Source organism: Bubalus bubalis, chromosome 2 (genome assembly GCF_019923935.1).
Source record: "Bubalus bubalis isolate 160015118507 breed Murrah chromosome 2, NDDB_SH_1, whole genome shotgun sequence".
NCBI lineage: Eukaryota > Metazoa > Chordata > Mammalia > Artiodactyla > Bovidae > Bubalus > Bubalus bubalis.
The window spans coordinates 40,770,093-40,786,256 of record NC_059158.1 but is presented as its reverse complement, the minus strand read 5'-3'; the positions used below and the strand labels follow the sequence as shown (position 1 = coordinate 40,786,256).

General features: G+C 46.2%; 1 protein-coding gene across 1 annotated transcript; it reads left to right on the top strand.

Moving 5' to 3' along the window:
- Positions 1-9,917: 9,917 nt before the first annotated feature.
- PIM1 (Pim-1 proto-oncogene, serine/threonine kinase) lies at positions 9,918-15,313 on the top strand. The gene is made up of 6 exons (XM_006079848.4): positions 9,918-10,414; positions 10,529-10,635; positions 10,746-10,796; positions 10,895-11,261; positions 12,828-13,004; positions 13,745-15,313. Exons 1-6 carry the CDS (start codon positions 10,333-10,335, stop codon positions 13,900-13,902), a joined length of 942 nt encoding a protein of 313 aa, XP_006079910.2. The 5' UTR covers positions 9,918-10,332; the 3' UTR covers positions 13,903-15,313.
- Positions 15,314-16,164: the final 851 nt, after the last annotated feature.

Here is a 16,164-nt window from a genome sequence, read left to right as displayed (position 1 = left end):
AAGGCTATGGGAACTTTGGCAAGTCACTTCCTGCCTCTGAGATTTGGTTTTGGTCATCTGTAAAACTAGAAAGATTAGATGAGAAGATCTTTATGTTTCCTTCAAGCTCAATCTTCATGATTCTATATGTCTTGCCTTATCAGGATAAAAAGATTCATAAGAAACTAGGACTGTGTCTTTTGCCTCTACCTATCTCTGTGGCACAGTACCTTGGACATAGTAGCTGTTTAGCAAGTATTTATAGATTAACTGACTGTATCAGTCAATACCCCTGCAAAACACAAGAGATACCTGTCTCATAGCCATAGATTATAGCTTTCTCTCACCCTAAGGCTAACCCTTATCCCACATGCTTGACTACCAGAAGCTCTCATTTTCAGCTGTCATTCCTCTTTGTCACCACTCACTCACACCGTTAACTTTCAACATTGTTCCAATCCTCGTTCATTTCTCTTGGGCACAATATTGAAGGAAATTATCCACTGGCTCTATTGTCTTTCCATTCATTACCTTGCTTCCTGATTTTATTTAATCTGGCTTGTGGCCTTCTGTGCTCTGAGTGTGACCTCTAACACACAAAGAGCTACCCCATACGTTGTCTATCTCTTAATCAGCATATGTTCTATGTATCAGGGCTTGTGCCTCTCTCACCTGTGGGCCTTGGGCAAGTTATTTACCTTCCTGGCTATAATAATAATCAAGAGGATTGAAGGGAAAAAAATATGTATATGCCATATGAATATCTATCATATATTAATGTGTATGAGAGTATATACAGCACATAAAATTAACTAGACTAGTGCTTAGCACATAGTTAGTGCTCAATTAATATTAAGTATTATCCCTAAAAATTAGACTGTAGCTAATTCTCTAAGCCTTGGGTGCTTTTCTGGGCTTCCCTGGTGGTCCAGTGGTTAAGAATACACTTGCCAATGCAGGGGACACAGGTTCAATCTCTGTCCAGGAAGATGCCAGGGAGCAACTAAGCTCATGCATCACAACTACTGAGCCTGTGTACTGCAATTACTGAAGCAGATGAGCCCTAGAGCCTGTGCTCTGCAACAGGCAAAGCCGCTGCAATGAAAAGCCCGAGCACCGCAACTAGAGTAGCCTCCACTCGCTGCAACTAGAGAAAGCCCGAGCGCAGCAATGAAGCCCCAGCACAGCTAAAAATAAAAAAAAGTAAGTACTTTTCTGAGAAAGGCAAAAAATTGCTCTGAAGTCTTAATTTTTGAAAGCGCAAATAGCCACTTGTTTTGTCGCTATAATATGTACAATAAAAATAGCAGGAGCAAAGATTAAGGCAAGGGAAACTCAGGATCTTAAATGTATTCTCTTTTGGGTTTAATTAAATTCCATTAAAAAAAAAAACTATCTAGTAGCTACCAAAGGGAGCTACGTGATCTTAAAAAATTTACAGTATAAACTCTGCACTTGAAGAGCTTATGGTCTCATTGGAGAAATATGAATCCTTTCATGGCCAACACTCAGGTAATGCTTGCTGCTCTTAAAGATGATGCTATGAAGACAGTGAGTACTTAGAAGAGCATGATTGTGGCAAAATACTAGTACATTAATTGCTGTGAGTTTAAAAATTATTGGCTGCAATGATCAGAGAGCTGCTGCTGCTGCTAAGTCGCTTCAGTTGTGTCTGACTCTGTGTGACCCCACAGATGGCAGCCCACCAGGCTCCCCCGTCCCTGGGATTCTCCAGGCAGGAACACTGGAGTGGGTTGCCATTTCCTTCTCCAATGCATGAAAGTGAAAAGTGAAAGTGAAGTCGCTCAGTCGTGTCCAACTCTTCTCGACCCCATGGACTGCAGCCTACCAGGCTCCTCCATCCATGGGATTTTCTAGGCAAGAGTTCTGGAGTGGGGTGCCATCGCCTTCTCCATCAGAGAGCTGCAAGAAGCCCAAATGGCGTTGTATTGGTTTGTAAAGACAGACTGAACTCAGGGTACATATGTAATTTGGGCTAAAGTATGTAATCTGTGTTGTCTTTACAGCCCTGCATAAAGAGACGGGCTCTTTGCCAATATAACTCCCATTCATAAGAGTGACTTCAGAGAAATTCTGATGAGTGCCAATGATAAGTTTGATTTTCATCTAGTGAGTGGGTGTCCCTCTAAATGTAGCATCACTGGACACAGAAACAAGCTTAACCTATCCAGGGAAAAGTAACACTATTTCTGTAAAGAGGATAGCACAACTCACTTGCTCTCTAAATTGAGCCCAAGATCGAACCGAGACATTCAAAGAAATGTTGACATACACTGAAGGCCAAGGCCATAAAAGATGGTTCTGTGTTTACGGTATAGTTTTCTAGTTCTGGATGTGGTGAGCTGTCCATATTTGTTTTAGCAGAACCTAATCTAAAAAGAGAACTAAAACAGAGTTGGAAAAGAGGAAGTGTATGTTGAAAATGCAAGTTTCTCCAAATTATCAAGTGGATTTCATCCAATCATGTTAATGCATGTCTTCTTCGTCATTTGAATCTTGAACACCCTATGTGTTAACCACAGTGTAAGCTACTATTCCCAAACCATAAGCTTCAAGAGATGATTTGAATAGAGAATCTTCCTAGTTTCTTCTTCAATAAAGACTGAAATAAAATCTGTCATCTTTTTCATCTCTTTCACATTTTGCGTCTTGACGTCATGAGGTCCGACTGGTTTTTCTCTCTGGCTTTCTGCTTTTCATTTATTTAAAGAAACTTTTATTCACTCACTTTCCAAGTATAGGAGAATACAGAGAACATCACACAAAGCATCTTTTGCCTGCGCCATGCAGCATGCAGGATCTTAGTTCCCCAACCAGGGGTTGAACACATGCCCCTTGCGTTGAGAGCACACGCACACACACACACACACACACACACACAAATCCACTGGACCACCAGGGAAGTCCCCTATCTCTCCTATCTATTTGCATCTTACTCATCCTTCAAGATTTCACATCAAGTTCTACATCCTCCATGAGCCTTCCTTGACTTCTTCAGCCTCCTCTGAACCCTGCCCTTGTGGATGATATACCCTCAGTTAGAACTTAATCATAGCTTACCTTGTTAAATCCCTTAAACTCATCTTGTGTTCTTTGAAAAAGCAGTTTGGCATGATGGGGAGGGGATGGCTCTGCCACTTAGCTACGGCAAATTACTTTTCTCTGTTTCTGTTTACTTACCTATAAGCCAGTGAAGATAGTAAAATTGCCTATGTCACAGGATTTATATAAGGATTCAAGTAAAGGATTCACTTTACATGAATTTTGCTTTGTTTTTTAAATATTTGCTTTCTTAATAGGCTTGGTCATTTATTATAATTGCCTTTTTTTTTTTTTTTTGACACCACAGGGCATGCGGGAATCCTAGTTCCCTGACTGGGGGTCAAACCTATGCCCACTGCATTGGAAGCATGGAGTTTTAACCACTGGACCACCAGGGAAGTCCCCCAGCACATCTTTGATGCTCAATTTTGGTTGCTATCACAGTCTCTTTTCTGCCCCTCTCACTTGACCCACTGTCAGCCCTTAGCTTTTATGCTCAATGGAAGAATGGTTTCTGCCCTCAGTATATTTATAATCTAGTTATAGAGACTGCTGCTGCTGCTGCTGCTAAGTCACTTCAGTCGTGGCCGACTGTGCGACCCCATAGACGGCAGCCCACCAGGCTCCCCCGTCCCTGGGATTCTCCAAGCAAGAACACTGGAGTGGGTTGCCATTTCCTTCTCCAATGCATGAAAGTGAAAAGTGATAGTGAAGTCGCTCAGTTGTGTCCAACTCTTAGCAACCCCATGGACTGCAGCCTACCAGGCTCCTCCATCCATGGGATTCTCCAGGCAAGAGTACTGGAGTGGGGTGCCATTGCCTTCTCCGGTTATAGAGACTAAACAAATGCAAAAAAATAAAGCTGTATATTATTAAATGATAAATGAGATATACAATAAACAAATGTTTCATTACCATCTTTTTAGTGTTTCGATGTTCCATGAAATCTTTTTGAGTGAATTTTTTTTTCTTTTACTTAGGTGCACTTTGTGGCTTTTCCAAGTCATGCATCAATAATTTTATTCTATTTTTTAGAAAATGACAGACAGTCCCCTCATCAGCTTTCATACATGTGAATTTTGTCTCTCTCTCTCTCACACACACACACAGCCCCTCTACTTTATCAGTTAAACATGCAGAGTTTTGATGCCTTTGCCTGTTTTTGATCTGAAGCATCCATTTTCCTCATCTTCTAATAAGGTATTTCTATAACAGTCTCCAGGCTTCCTGTAGCCTTTGTACATTCTAAGCTGCTCTTTTTTGTTTTTACCTATCCAGTGATACCCAGGAACTATAAAATCATTGTGTATAGCACGTTCAATTAATTTTACTCAAACTCTCAGTACTAAATGTGTAAAAATCAAAAATAAATCTAGGTTATTTTCATTTCTTTAAAAAAAACAAATGAATTGGTAATGAATTTACATATACTTTACTGAATAACAAAAACCCTTTCTTTCTCCAACCTTGCTGAGAAAATTGGAAGCTGACTAAGGGAGATTTACAAACTTGAAACAAATGTCACATCTTATCAATGACAAGAACCAGTTCTAACTTGACTTCATAGATTTCCCGACTGTTCTGCTGTTGGGACATTCTGGATTTCCTAGCTGTCCACCACTACCACAAGCACTACAACTTAAAAAGGGATCTTCAGTCTTTTTATTTATTTTAAAATTTATTTTATTAAAGTGTAGTTGATTTACAATGTTGTGTTAATTTCTGTTGTACAGCAGAGTAGTTCAGTTATACATACATATATATACATTCTTTTTCATATTCTTTTCCATCATGGTTTACCACAGGATATTGAATATAGTTCCCTGTGTTATACAGTAGGATCTTGTTGATCCATTCTATATGTAATAGTTTGCATATGCTAATCCCAAACTCGCAATCTATCCACTCCCCCCACAACCACAAGTCTGTCTGTGAATCTGTTTCTGTTCATAGATAGATTCATTTGTGTCATATTTTAGATTCCACATGTAAGTGATATCATATGGTATTTGTCTTTCTCTTTCTGACTTATTTCACTTGGTATGATAATCTCTAGGTCCATCCGTGTTGCTGCAAATGGCGTCATTTCACTCTATTTTATGACTATTACAATATATTCTCTTTTATGGCATATCTTCTTTATCTGTTCATCTGTCAATAGACATTTAGGCTATTTCCATGTCTTGGCTATTTTATATAGTGCTGCTATGAACATAGGGATGAATGTATCTTTTTGTATTATAGTTTTGTCCCTATGTATGTCCTGAAGTGGGATTGCTGGATCATATAGCAACTCTATTTTTTGTTTTTTGAGGAACCTCTATACTGTTCTCCATTGGAGAAGGCGATGGCACCCCACCCCAGTACTCTTGCCTGGAAAACCTCATAGACGGAGGAGCCTGGTAGGCTGCAGTCTATGGATCGCAAAGAATCGGACACGACTAAGCGACTTCACTATCACTTTTCCCTTTCATGAACTGGAGAAGGAAATGGCAACCCACTCCAGTGTTCTTGCCTGGAGAATCCCAGGGACGGGGGAGCCTGGTGGGCTGCCATCTATGGGGTCACACAGAGTCGGCCACAACTGAAGCAACTTAGCAGCAGCAGCAGCAGCAGCATACTGTTCTCCATAGTGGCTGCACCAGCTTACATTTCCAGCAACAGTGTAGGAGGGTTCCCTTTTCTCCACACCCTCTCCAGGAGTTTTTACTTTTAGACTTTTTAATGATGGCCATTCTGACTGGTGTAAGGTCATACCTCATGGTAGTTGTTGTTTTTTTTTTTTTTGGCTGGGCTGGTCTTCGTTGTTGTGAGTGCTTTCTCTAGTTGCAATGTGTGGGCTTCTCTTTGCAGTGACTTCTGTTGTAGCGCGCAGGCTCTAGGCTCTCAGGCTTCAGTAGTTGCAGCTTGAGGGCTCCAAAGCTCGTCTCAGTAGTTGTGGCATATGGGCTTAGTTGCTCCAGGGCACTGGGATCTTCCCAAACCAGGGATCAAACCAGTGTCCCCTGCACTGGCAGGTAGATCTTAGCTGCTGGGCCACCTGGGAAGTCCTCATTGTAGTTTTGATTTGCATTTCTCTAATAATTAGAGACGATGGGCAACATTGCATGTGCCTGTTGGCCATCAAGGTTTCAGTCTTTTTTTGGGGGGCGAGGGCAGCGCGGGCATGCCACATACAGCTTTCAGGATCTTAGTTCCCTGACTAGGTATCAAAGCCGGGCTCCTGGTAGTGGAACCACAGTCCTAACCACTGGACAGCCAAGGAATTCCCAGAGGCATCAGCCTTTTTAAATTTAGACTATTTCATGTCTTATGATTTGTAGGGAGTTTTCACATATATTCCACATACGTGAAATTTAAATTTTTCTAAATAATCTTACAACTGTTGAGATAATTGGAGACATTTTAAGATATAGAAAGAAGTGTATTGCATCTGACTTTCTCCCAAATTTTCCTCTTTCTTTTTATTTTACCAAACAAGTAGTAAAATAAAAAATGATAAATTTTTTCAAAATTAAACTTTAAATTTTAAAAATTCAGTAATCCTTCTTTTTAGGAGAGAAATAAGAGATGCAGACCCAAATTATTTCTATTCAATTAATTGCAAATAATTTATAGAGACAAACTGATAGAGATCTAGTTATATAAGTGTATCAAGTAGACCCAGCGGTACTTTAAAAGATAGTGAATAGGCCTCCCTTTCAAACCTCTTCTAAAGCGTGATTACAGAAATTGCTGAAGTCATTCTTTTGACAATACCTTGATTAAATCCAAATCAGGTAGAATATGGAAACCACCTAACGATTAATTTGGCTATTGTTCAAATAAACATAAAACAATTCTCTCCTTTCCTGAGAATTGTTAGCATAATTATGGCCTTCATTTTCTGATTCTTTGTTAGAATCTTTGAGACATCACAGGTTGTGCTTGTTTTTATTATTACAACTACAGGTTGATGAATCAAAACATCAAATTCCCTACCTTTGAAGAATAACTTTTAATGCAAAATATACTTGAATGTTTAATAATCATCTTTAAAAGCTGTTTTAAGTAAATAAAAGCTCTTTTCCAAGCAAGGTCCATGTTTTATAACTTCCAGCTGTGAAGTACCCATCATATGAAGCAGACATATTAGATGTTAATCACTCTAGTTAACGTTAATTAAAGATTGAGCCCTACAAAGATCTAGAGAAAGTGAATTTGACTGAATGTATACAACTAGTTTGAATCATATTCTCTCCCAAGATGATTAAAATCTAACTAGCTAGCGTTTTATCTTTGAAACTTCCAAGGTGCAAGACCATCCCCAAATTCTTCCTTTTCATCAGTTATAATCATAATCAGCATCATTGCCATCATAGCTAATATTTATTGGAAGTTTACTTCGTGCCAGTCTACGAGCTTTATATGTAGAATTTCATTTGCTCCTTACAACAGTCCTATGAGGGAGGTGCCATTACCTCCATTCAGAGTCTAAAGCAGTTTGAGGAAAGATCAAGCTGATTGATGAAAGGTTAAGCAACTTCATGAATGTCACATTAAGTAGTAGGTACCAGATCCCAGATCTGAAAGCAGGCTAACCCAGTTTAAAGATTGTTCCTAACCTTTATTTTACTTTGCCTAAGCCCACTTAATTCACTTAAATTTGGTATAAGATGACTTTAATCATGACCTTTTTGTTGGGACCCATTTTGGTTTTTCCCTTTATCAATGAATATTGGATAAAGTATTCATTCAAGGAATAGGAAGACAAGGTATAAATAACTGAAAAGTTAATAGATTTAAAAAAAAAAAAAACAAGAAACAAATACATGATTAAGTGGCGTAGACAGTTTGCCTAGCAATCTGGGGTGGAACTATTTTAATTGTGTCCTGAAGTCTGGAAAGACTTTAAATGGAAGTGTAGAGGGGGCATTCTCAGAACAAGTTGACTACCTCTACAAAGGCAGAAAGTCCAGCTCTACAAAGGCTAGACAAGTGGGAACAAGTGAGAATAGTCCAGTAGGGCTTATGAGAGGAAAGAAGAGGGGATGGAGGTGGGGGTCACATACATTGATTGATACTTGATGTCTTACTCAGTACCAAGGACAGTTTTAGAGCCCAACAAGGAAAATTTTGGATAGTCAGGAGTTGAATTTGTGTTATCTCTTCTTCTCTTCTCTTAGCTGTTGTATGACCCTGTGTCATTTTATTTATGTTTCATTTTCCTATCTGTAAAAAAGGAATAATTCTTGTTCCCTTGGGCTTTTTCCTAGTCATCAAAAATGAATGAGTTAGGCCACAGTACACAAAAGGAAAATATGTAATATTTCATAAGATAATAAAAGTTGTGAAATATCTGAGCATCTTTATATAACAGCATTGTAGAAAACTTTTAATGAAACATTTAAATTCATTAATGAGTGCAGCTATACAGATCCTCAGACCTCATTTTTTAAGTGGCAGAAACTTGAAAAAAAATAAAAAGAGGATGTAGTTAGCTTTCAATTACTTAGGAGGACCCGACAACTCAATTTAAGGATTACAAAGAATTTTAATTTACTCATTTCACACGTCGTTATCAACTCTACAAGAAGTTTAAAAGGACAAAGGATGAAAGTCGAATTGGTCAGTTTCCGTGTTATTTCCAAGGGGGCATGGAGCGGGGGTGAGGGGGGAATTTCCTTTGAGTCAAGACTGGGGGCAGCCAATAATTGCTATTATTGCCTGACTGGTAATAACAGGCTGATGAGAAGGTGAATACAACGTGAAAACTCTGATTACATCTAGCGCGCCTTCCCACCCTCGCTTTTAGATGAGGCATTTTCTTCTCTCTCCCGCCCTCACAGAAGGGGCTGAGACAGCATCTGGCATCACAATACTAACATTTGTTTCGTGATTTCCTCTTTACTGGGCACTCTGACACATATCAGACTTCTTCGGCATCAGGATTCACTGGAACCTTTCTGCTTTTTTTAAAACATAAAAATCTGCCAGGGGATCTGGGGGCCGATCTGTGACAACCGCGATCTGGACCCCTCCCCCGAGAGAGCGGAGCTCTCCGGGTTTTATTCCAGGCCTGTGACACCTCCGTGAAGCCGCCGTTGTGACTCACATCTTGCAGATCCTGCGCCCCCAACATTCAAACCCCAGAGAATCCAGCCCGAGCCCACAGCGCGTGGTCAACCCGCCCAAGCCGACTTGGAGGTCTCGCGTCTGAGTCACACAGAAAGACCACCCTCGTCGGCACCCTCCCCCTGCCCCCCCCTCCCCCCAGAGTCGCTCACACCCCGGCGCGCCGGCCGCCGGGCCTCGGGGCCTGACACACCAACGGCTGTCTGCTCTGCGCAACTTGTTATGCTCCAGCTCTTAGCCCTTGACCCAAAAACCCCGAGAAATGGAGAGCCGCAGACCCGGCCTCGGGCGGCCTTTGATGGCTTTGTTATTGTTTGGGTTTGAATCGATACGCCCCTCCCCATCCTTCCTCCCTCGCGGCTCAACACCCGGCTCCCGCCTCCCCGCACGCCCCGCGCCCCTCCCCCTCCATTTTGGCGCCTTTTCCTTCCCGCCACGTCGTGGCGGCGTAGAGACCATTCTGACCGCGAGAGCCGGGGCGGGGCGTGGGCGGGGAGCGCGCCTCGTTATGCAGATGAGCCGGCCTCTGGTTGGCTGGAGGCGCGCCGGCGGGGGCGGGGCCGGGGCGCGGCGACGGAGCGCGAGCGGGGAGGGGGGGGGGTGCGGAGGGGAGTCGCCCTGTCCCGCCGCTCCCCCACCCCTCTCTCCTCCCCCTGCCGGCCCGGCCGCCCGGCTTCCCCCGCCTAGGCCTCCCGGAGAGGCCCCGCCCCATCCCCGCCCGCCCGCGCGCCCCCTCCCCGCCGGCGCGCTCCGCCCCTTTTACTCCTGGCGGCAGGGCGAGCCGGGCGTCTGCTGCAGCGGCCGCGGTGGCGGAGGAGGCCGGAGAGGACTTGGCGGCGGCGGCGGCGGTGGCGGGACAGGCAACAGCAGCAGCAGCAGCAGCTACAGCTACACACTCCCTGTGCCGCAGCGCTGCCACACCAGCCCCTCGAGCCGCCCACCCTGCCGCCCGCGGCGCTGCCTGACCCTGCCGGCGTGTCCGTCAGCCGCCGGCCCCGGCAGCGCCCCCAGTCGTCCTCCGACTCGCCCTCGGCCTTCCGCGCCAGCCGCAGCCGCAGCCGCAACGCCACCCGCAGCCTCAGCCCCGGCCTTAGGCACAGCCGCCGGCGCAGCCCCAGCCCCTACTGCAGTAGCTCCTCCAGACACAGCCTCTGCGCCGACACCCTGGAGGTGGGGATGCTCTTGTCCAAAATCAACTCGCTTGCCCACCTGCGCGCCGCGCCCTGCAGCGACCTGCACGCCACCAAGCTGGCGCCGGGTAAGTGCCTCTCTCCCCCCAACCCTGGATGGAGGTGGGGGGCGGCTGGACCTCGAGGGTGGGAGCTGGGGGGCTCGCGGGCCGTCACTGAGTCTCCGGGGACTGCTTTCCTAGGCAAGGAGAAGGAGCCCCTGGAGTCGCAGTACCAGGTGGGCCCGCTCCTGGGCAGCGGCGGCTTCGGCTCGGTGTACTCAGGCATCCGTGTCGCCGACAACTTGCCGGTGAGTGGGTGCCCGGCTTGCGGGGAGGGCGCGCCGGCCGCGGCACGCAGGTGTGTTTTGCCCCCCGGCGAGGGAATCTCTAACAGAGACTCTATGGGGGGGCTTTCCAGGTGGCCATCAAGCACGTGGAGAAGGACCGGATTTCCGACTGGGGAGAGCTGGTGAGTATCCTGGAGGGAGCGACCCCCCGGGATGGGTGGAGTGGGGCACCCTGTGACCCGCCCCCGCCCTAACTGCAGCCCCCCTCGCCCCTCTGCAGCCTAATGGCACCCGAGTGCCCATGGAAGTGGTTCTGCTGAAGAAGGTGAGCTCGGGCTTCTCCGGCGTCATTAGGCTCCTGGACTGGTTCGAGAGGCCCGACAGTTTCGTCCTGATCCTGGAGAGGCCGGAGCCGGTGCAAGACCTCTTCGACTTTATCACGGAAAGGGGGGCTCTGCAGGAGGAGCTGGCCCGCAGCTTCTTCTGGCAGGTGCTGGAGGCGGTGCGACACTGCCACGACTGCGGGGTGCTTCACCGCGACATCAAGGACGAGAACATCCTTATCGACCTCAATCGCGGCGAGCTCAAGCTCATCGACTTCGGGTCGGGGGCGCTGCTCAAGGACACCGTCTACACGGACTTCGATGGTGAGTCAGACCTGAGGGGGAGCTCCCCGGGAGGGGAACTGCCCAGGTGACTCGGTCTGGCCTGGAGGCCTCGGCAGGCTTCCCTCCCCGGCCCTTTGTAAAGGTCATCGGGCCGCCTGGCTCGATGCTAGCAGGGGTGGGGCGAAGGAGGGCTTCCCAGGGTAGGAAAGCTGGGAATTTCGAGCCAGCTGAACCTGTAATGTCTCTGGCATGATTTTGTTTTTTAAGTGAAATTCAGTGGGTTCCAAGCTTTCCCCATGAATAAGAGGTTGTGGGCAACCGGCCGTAGCCCAGATTTCTGAAGTCTGACCCAGTTTCCCCGCCAGTAGAAGGATAGGAGGGAGGGGGACAGGGGGAGGAGAGAGCGGGAGAGATGAAAATTGATTGTCGGTTTTGTCATTTTTGTTTTGATTTATAAGGGAGTTTTCGGTGAGGTAGTTTTTAGAGCTGCAGTGTGTGTGTGTGTGTGTGTTTTTCCCCTCCCCTTTGATTTAGGGACGAATAAGGAAGAGAAGAGTAGTTTCACTAAATAATTCATTTTGTTGGTTCATGTTATTATTATTTTACTTTGGTGGTGATGTGGAGTGAGGGAGTCGGGAATGAATGTTGTGAAATAGGATCTCTTGCTGGTTTGAAAATTAGTTGGGTGTCTCCACAGAGAGGATGAAAACCTATCCTAGGGAGGGGCTTGGAACGGGTTCTTTCAGAAAAGATGGAATGGAGAGCTCGGAGATCAAAGCAGAGGAGGGTGGGTCATCATCTGAGCGGTTTAACCTAACAAACGACAGCCTTTCAAAACTTGTGACTGGGGCTTGTGGTTTGTGTTTATTTGCCCTTGGAGGACGCTGGGTTGGGCTGTGTTTTTTTTTTGTATTTAACAGTTAATGGCTGGCCGGGTCCTCCCATGTTTTTTCCTTCCAGTCTTTGCTGCCCCCTGGTGAGCGCCAGCGGGATGGCCCCACATTTTTTTTTTTACAACTCAAAGTTTGTAAACAGGAATCACGTGGTCTGAAGCCAGCCCAGCAGCGCTACCTCTCCCTTGGATGGAGGAAGGGGTGTGGGTGTCTGCCCTTGCATTCAGAGGCCTCTTAAAGGGCACCCTGACTTAGGATATTGTGCAAGTGTCCTTGCCTGGATCATATCTGAGGTGGCACTCTAACCCGCTCCTGGGCAAGGACCTTTAATGCAATTTAAGGATAGTCTGTGGAGATACTTCCCTTGATTATGCATGTGTTCATCTCCTCCAGTTGTGGGTGGTCCTACCACATCCAAGCCTGGTGCTTGGGTCTGTGGCTGGCCCTGTTTGTTTCTTGGAGCTGTTTGTTTATGGTCTGGGCTGATAGAGAAGTCCGTAATGCTTTGGGTTGGAGAGTTGCCATAAGCTGCTCAACCACTCCTGTTAGCCCTGGGGAGGGGGGGGATTGGAGTTCACTCAGCTGCTGACAGAAGTAGGGTGGTGCCTTTTTTTTTTTTTTTTTTTTTTAAGTTACTCAGCATACCTCTCAGTTGCTTTGAATTTTATTTTTGCTAAGAGCATGTTTTCCTTCTTATTCCCCTGACTCACAGGGACCCGAGTGTATAGTCCTCCAGAGTGGATCCGCTACCATCGCTACCATGGCAGGTCGGCAGCCGTCTGGTCTCTGGGGATCCTGCTGTATGACATGGTGTGCGGAGATATTCCCTTTGAGCACGATGAGGAGATTGTCAGGGGCCAAGTTTTCTTCAGGCAACGGGTCTCCTCAGGTAACTTCTGGGAAGCCCCTTATTGAGGAGAGGCTGGAATCACGAGGCTGATAGTCCCTGACGAGCTTGGAGAGCTTTACTCCCCAGGAGAGGCTGTGACCCTTGGTTTAGCAGGATTCTTGGCCAGTGATTCATGCTAGAGAGCCAGTCTGCAGGAATCAAATGATGTGCATTTGTGGGTGTTTTTGCACCTGTGAGAATATTAGGAAGAAAAAGATCATTTAGTATCACTGGAAGATTTTTTTCCTTTGTTTTTGAGTATCCAAAAATCCTGATCCCTTAACTCCTGGCCGTTTTGCCTGGGAGTAAAAAGTTGAGGGCTCTTTGAGCCTTCTCCCTTAAGGCAGGCCAGGCCTTGTAAATACTGCGGTTCCAGTGACCTCATCGTGGGTGGTGTTCATATTTGTAAGTCGGTAGGTGAATTGAATCACCTCATCATGCTTATGATGGCTCATCAAAATCCCTTGTCATCATCCTTCCTATTTTTGGTGAGTGGGTGTCGTGGGAAAGGTCTTGAAGTTTGAAAACCACAGGTTTAAGAGGGGAGCTTTTTTTTTTTGCTGAAGGCAAACTGGAGGATCTAAATGTTAGTTAATACCTTCTCATTGAAGAAGCAGCCTTCTAGAAAGGGCCCGGTCCCTTGGTTGGATCCCTGACCTGTGGGCCCTTGGGAAGCAAGGTGGGAAGATCTTTACATTGCAAAAGCAAGTTGAGTCATTCTAACCCCTTTCTTTCTCCAGAGTGTCAACATCTCATTAGATGGTGCTTGGCCTTGAGACCATCAGATCGGCCAACCTTCGAAGAAATCCAGAACCATCCGTGGATGCAAGACGTCCTCCTGCCCCAGGAAACTGCTGAGATCCATCTCCACAGCCTATCGCCAGGGCCCAGCAAATAGCTTCTCCCACAGGTTTTTCCCTCCCTGTCAGATGCTCAAAGGAGGGGAAGTGTCTTGTCTCCAGCTTCCCAAGTACCAGTGACACTTAATCTCCAAGCAGGACAGTGCTTGATACAGGAACAACATATACAACTCATTCCAGACCCCAGGCTCCTGGAGGCTGCCTCCCAAAAGGGAGGAAGAGACTCCACTCCAGGCGTCCTAGGCCTCCACTCCTCCCATAGAAGCTTTCCTTCTCACCGATGTCCAGCATTGCTGGACTCTGCGAAATCCCAGGGGTGGGCGGTGGTGGGGGGTGGGAGTAGGTCAGGATCCTGCCATGGAACTGTTCCCTTCATCAAGAGTTCTGCTGAATGCCGTGACGGGTCGGGTGGGGGCGGGGGCGCGCGGGTTGGGGTGGGTTAGGACTAGCACCATTTTAAGTCCCTGTCACCTCTTCCGACTTTCTGAGTGCCTTCTGTGGGGACTCCGGCTGTGCTGGGAGAAATACTTGAACTTGCCTCTTTTACCTGCTGCTTCTCCAAAAATCTGCCTGGGTTTGGTTCCCTCTCTTTGTCCCTTCCCCCTTCCCCCCATCCTTCATGTGAAAGGTGCCATGGAAGAGGCTACAGGGCCAAACGCTGAGCCACCTGCCCTTTTTCCACCTTTAGTAAAACTCCCAAGTGAACTGGTCTTCCTTTTTGGTTTTTACTTAACTGTTTCTAAGCCAAGACCTCACACACAGACACACACACACACACACACACACACACACAAATGCACAAACAATGCAAATCAACAGAAAAACTGTAAATGTGTGTACAGTTGGCATGGTAGTGTACAAAAGGATTGTAGTTGATCTAATTCTTTTTTAATTTTGCCTTTTAAGTTATTTTACCTATTTTGTTTTGGGTTTTTTTTTTTTTTTTCTCCTTGGAAAGATGATGCGCGTTCTAACCTGGAGGTCAATGTTATGTATTTATTTATTTATTTATTTGGTTCCCTTCCTGCTCCAAGCTTCCACGGCTGCTGCCATAGTTTTCTTTTCTCTCCTTTCCTCCTCTGACTTGGGGACCTTTTGGGGAGGGCTGCGATGCTTGCTCTGTTGGTTTGTAGGGTGACGGGACTCAGGCGGGACAGCTGCCGCAGCTCCCTGACTGCTGCGGGGGGACCCCGTCGCCGGCTTACCCAAGTGGGCGTGGGGTCCGGGGGTGATGGGGGAGGGGTATTGCTGACTTGTGTATATAGGATAGATATATGAAAAGCAGTTCTGGATGGTGTGCCTTCCGGATCCTCTCTGGGGCTGTGTTCTGAGCAGCATGTAGCCTGCTGGTTTTATCTGAGTGAAATACTGTACAGGGGAATAAAGAGATCTTATTTTTTTTTTTTTTTATACTTGGCGTTTTTTGAATAAAATACTTTTTGTCTTAAATTGTGGCTTAAGTGTTATTCATACAGAGGCATGCTAATGTGCTCTTGGTAAGTGCCAAAATCTATCCTGGGAAGGAAAGGGGGAGTGGTCTGCCTGAATCTGATTGCTTGCCGTAAGGGCTTCTGGGATACACACTTTACTGAAATGATTGTGTGGCCAAAGAGTAGATGGGCCAATTCTTGTGTGGACAAGATTTGGCTGGAGGGGCCCAGTGAAATCCCAACCTCTGTTCCCAATATGAATTATATTAGGGCTGGGCTAAAACAGCAGTGGTCAGGTTCCATGAGAGGTCACTGTGGAAGCTCCATAGGCATGGAACAGTAGAGCATTTGCTGGAAAGTTCCACTGGACAAGGCAGACCTAGCGATGCCAAAATCTTGCTAAGCTACCAGTTGAGGCTTTTTGCGATTGTCTCTCCCAGTAGTAAAACATTTTGAGCATGTGCCCTTGATACATGTTGAGTTTACTGGAATACTATACACTTGTGCTATTTCTAAGTTCTGATTCAAGTTCCCTTCACCTTTGGTGTGGGGTTTAGTCATTGACAACAATCAATAAGCAAGAGTTTTCCTCCAGTAGTTGCTCAGTCCTGTCCAACTCGGCGACCCCAAGGACTGTAGCCTGCCAGGCTCCACTGCCTATGGAATTCTCCAGGCAGGGGTATTGGAGTGGGTAGCTATTCCCTTCAGGGAATCTTCCTGACCCAGGGATCGAACCCATATTTCATGTCTCCTACATTGGTAGGCAGATTAGCATCTGAGCCACCAGGGAAGCCCATTCCTTTCCAATGTGCGTCACAAAAAGTTTTGTAATGAGATGGTTTGATCCCTGGGCTGGGAACCTAAGCTTGC

What these genes read in the sequence shown, in the direction of transcription:
- PIM1 (XM_006079848.4), top strand. Translation starts at nt 10,333, where the DNA reads ATGCTCTTGTCCAAAATCAACTCGCTTGCCCACCTGCGCGCCGCGCCC. An exon ending in CGCCACCAAGCTGGCGCCGG is followed by an intron (nt 10,415 to 10,528) that starts GTAAGTGCCTCT and finishes CTGCTTTCCTAG; the next exon opens with GCAAGGAGAAGGAGCCCCTG. An exon ending in CGTCTACACGGACTTCGATG is followed by an intron (nt 11,262 to 12,827) that starts GTGAGTCAGACC and finishes CCTGACTCACAG; the next exon opens with GGACCCGAGTGTATAGTCCT.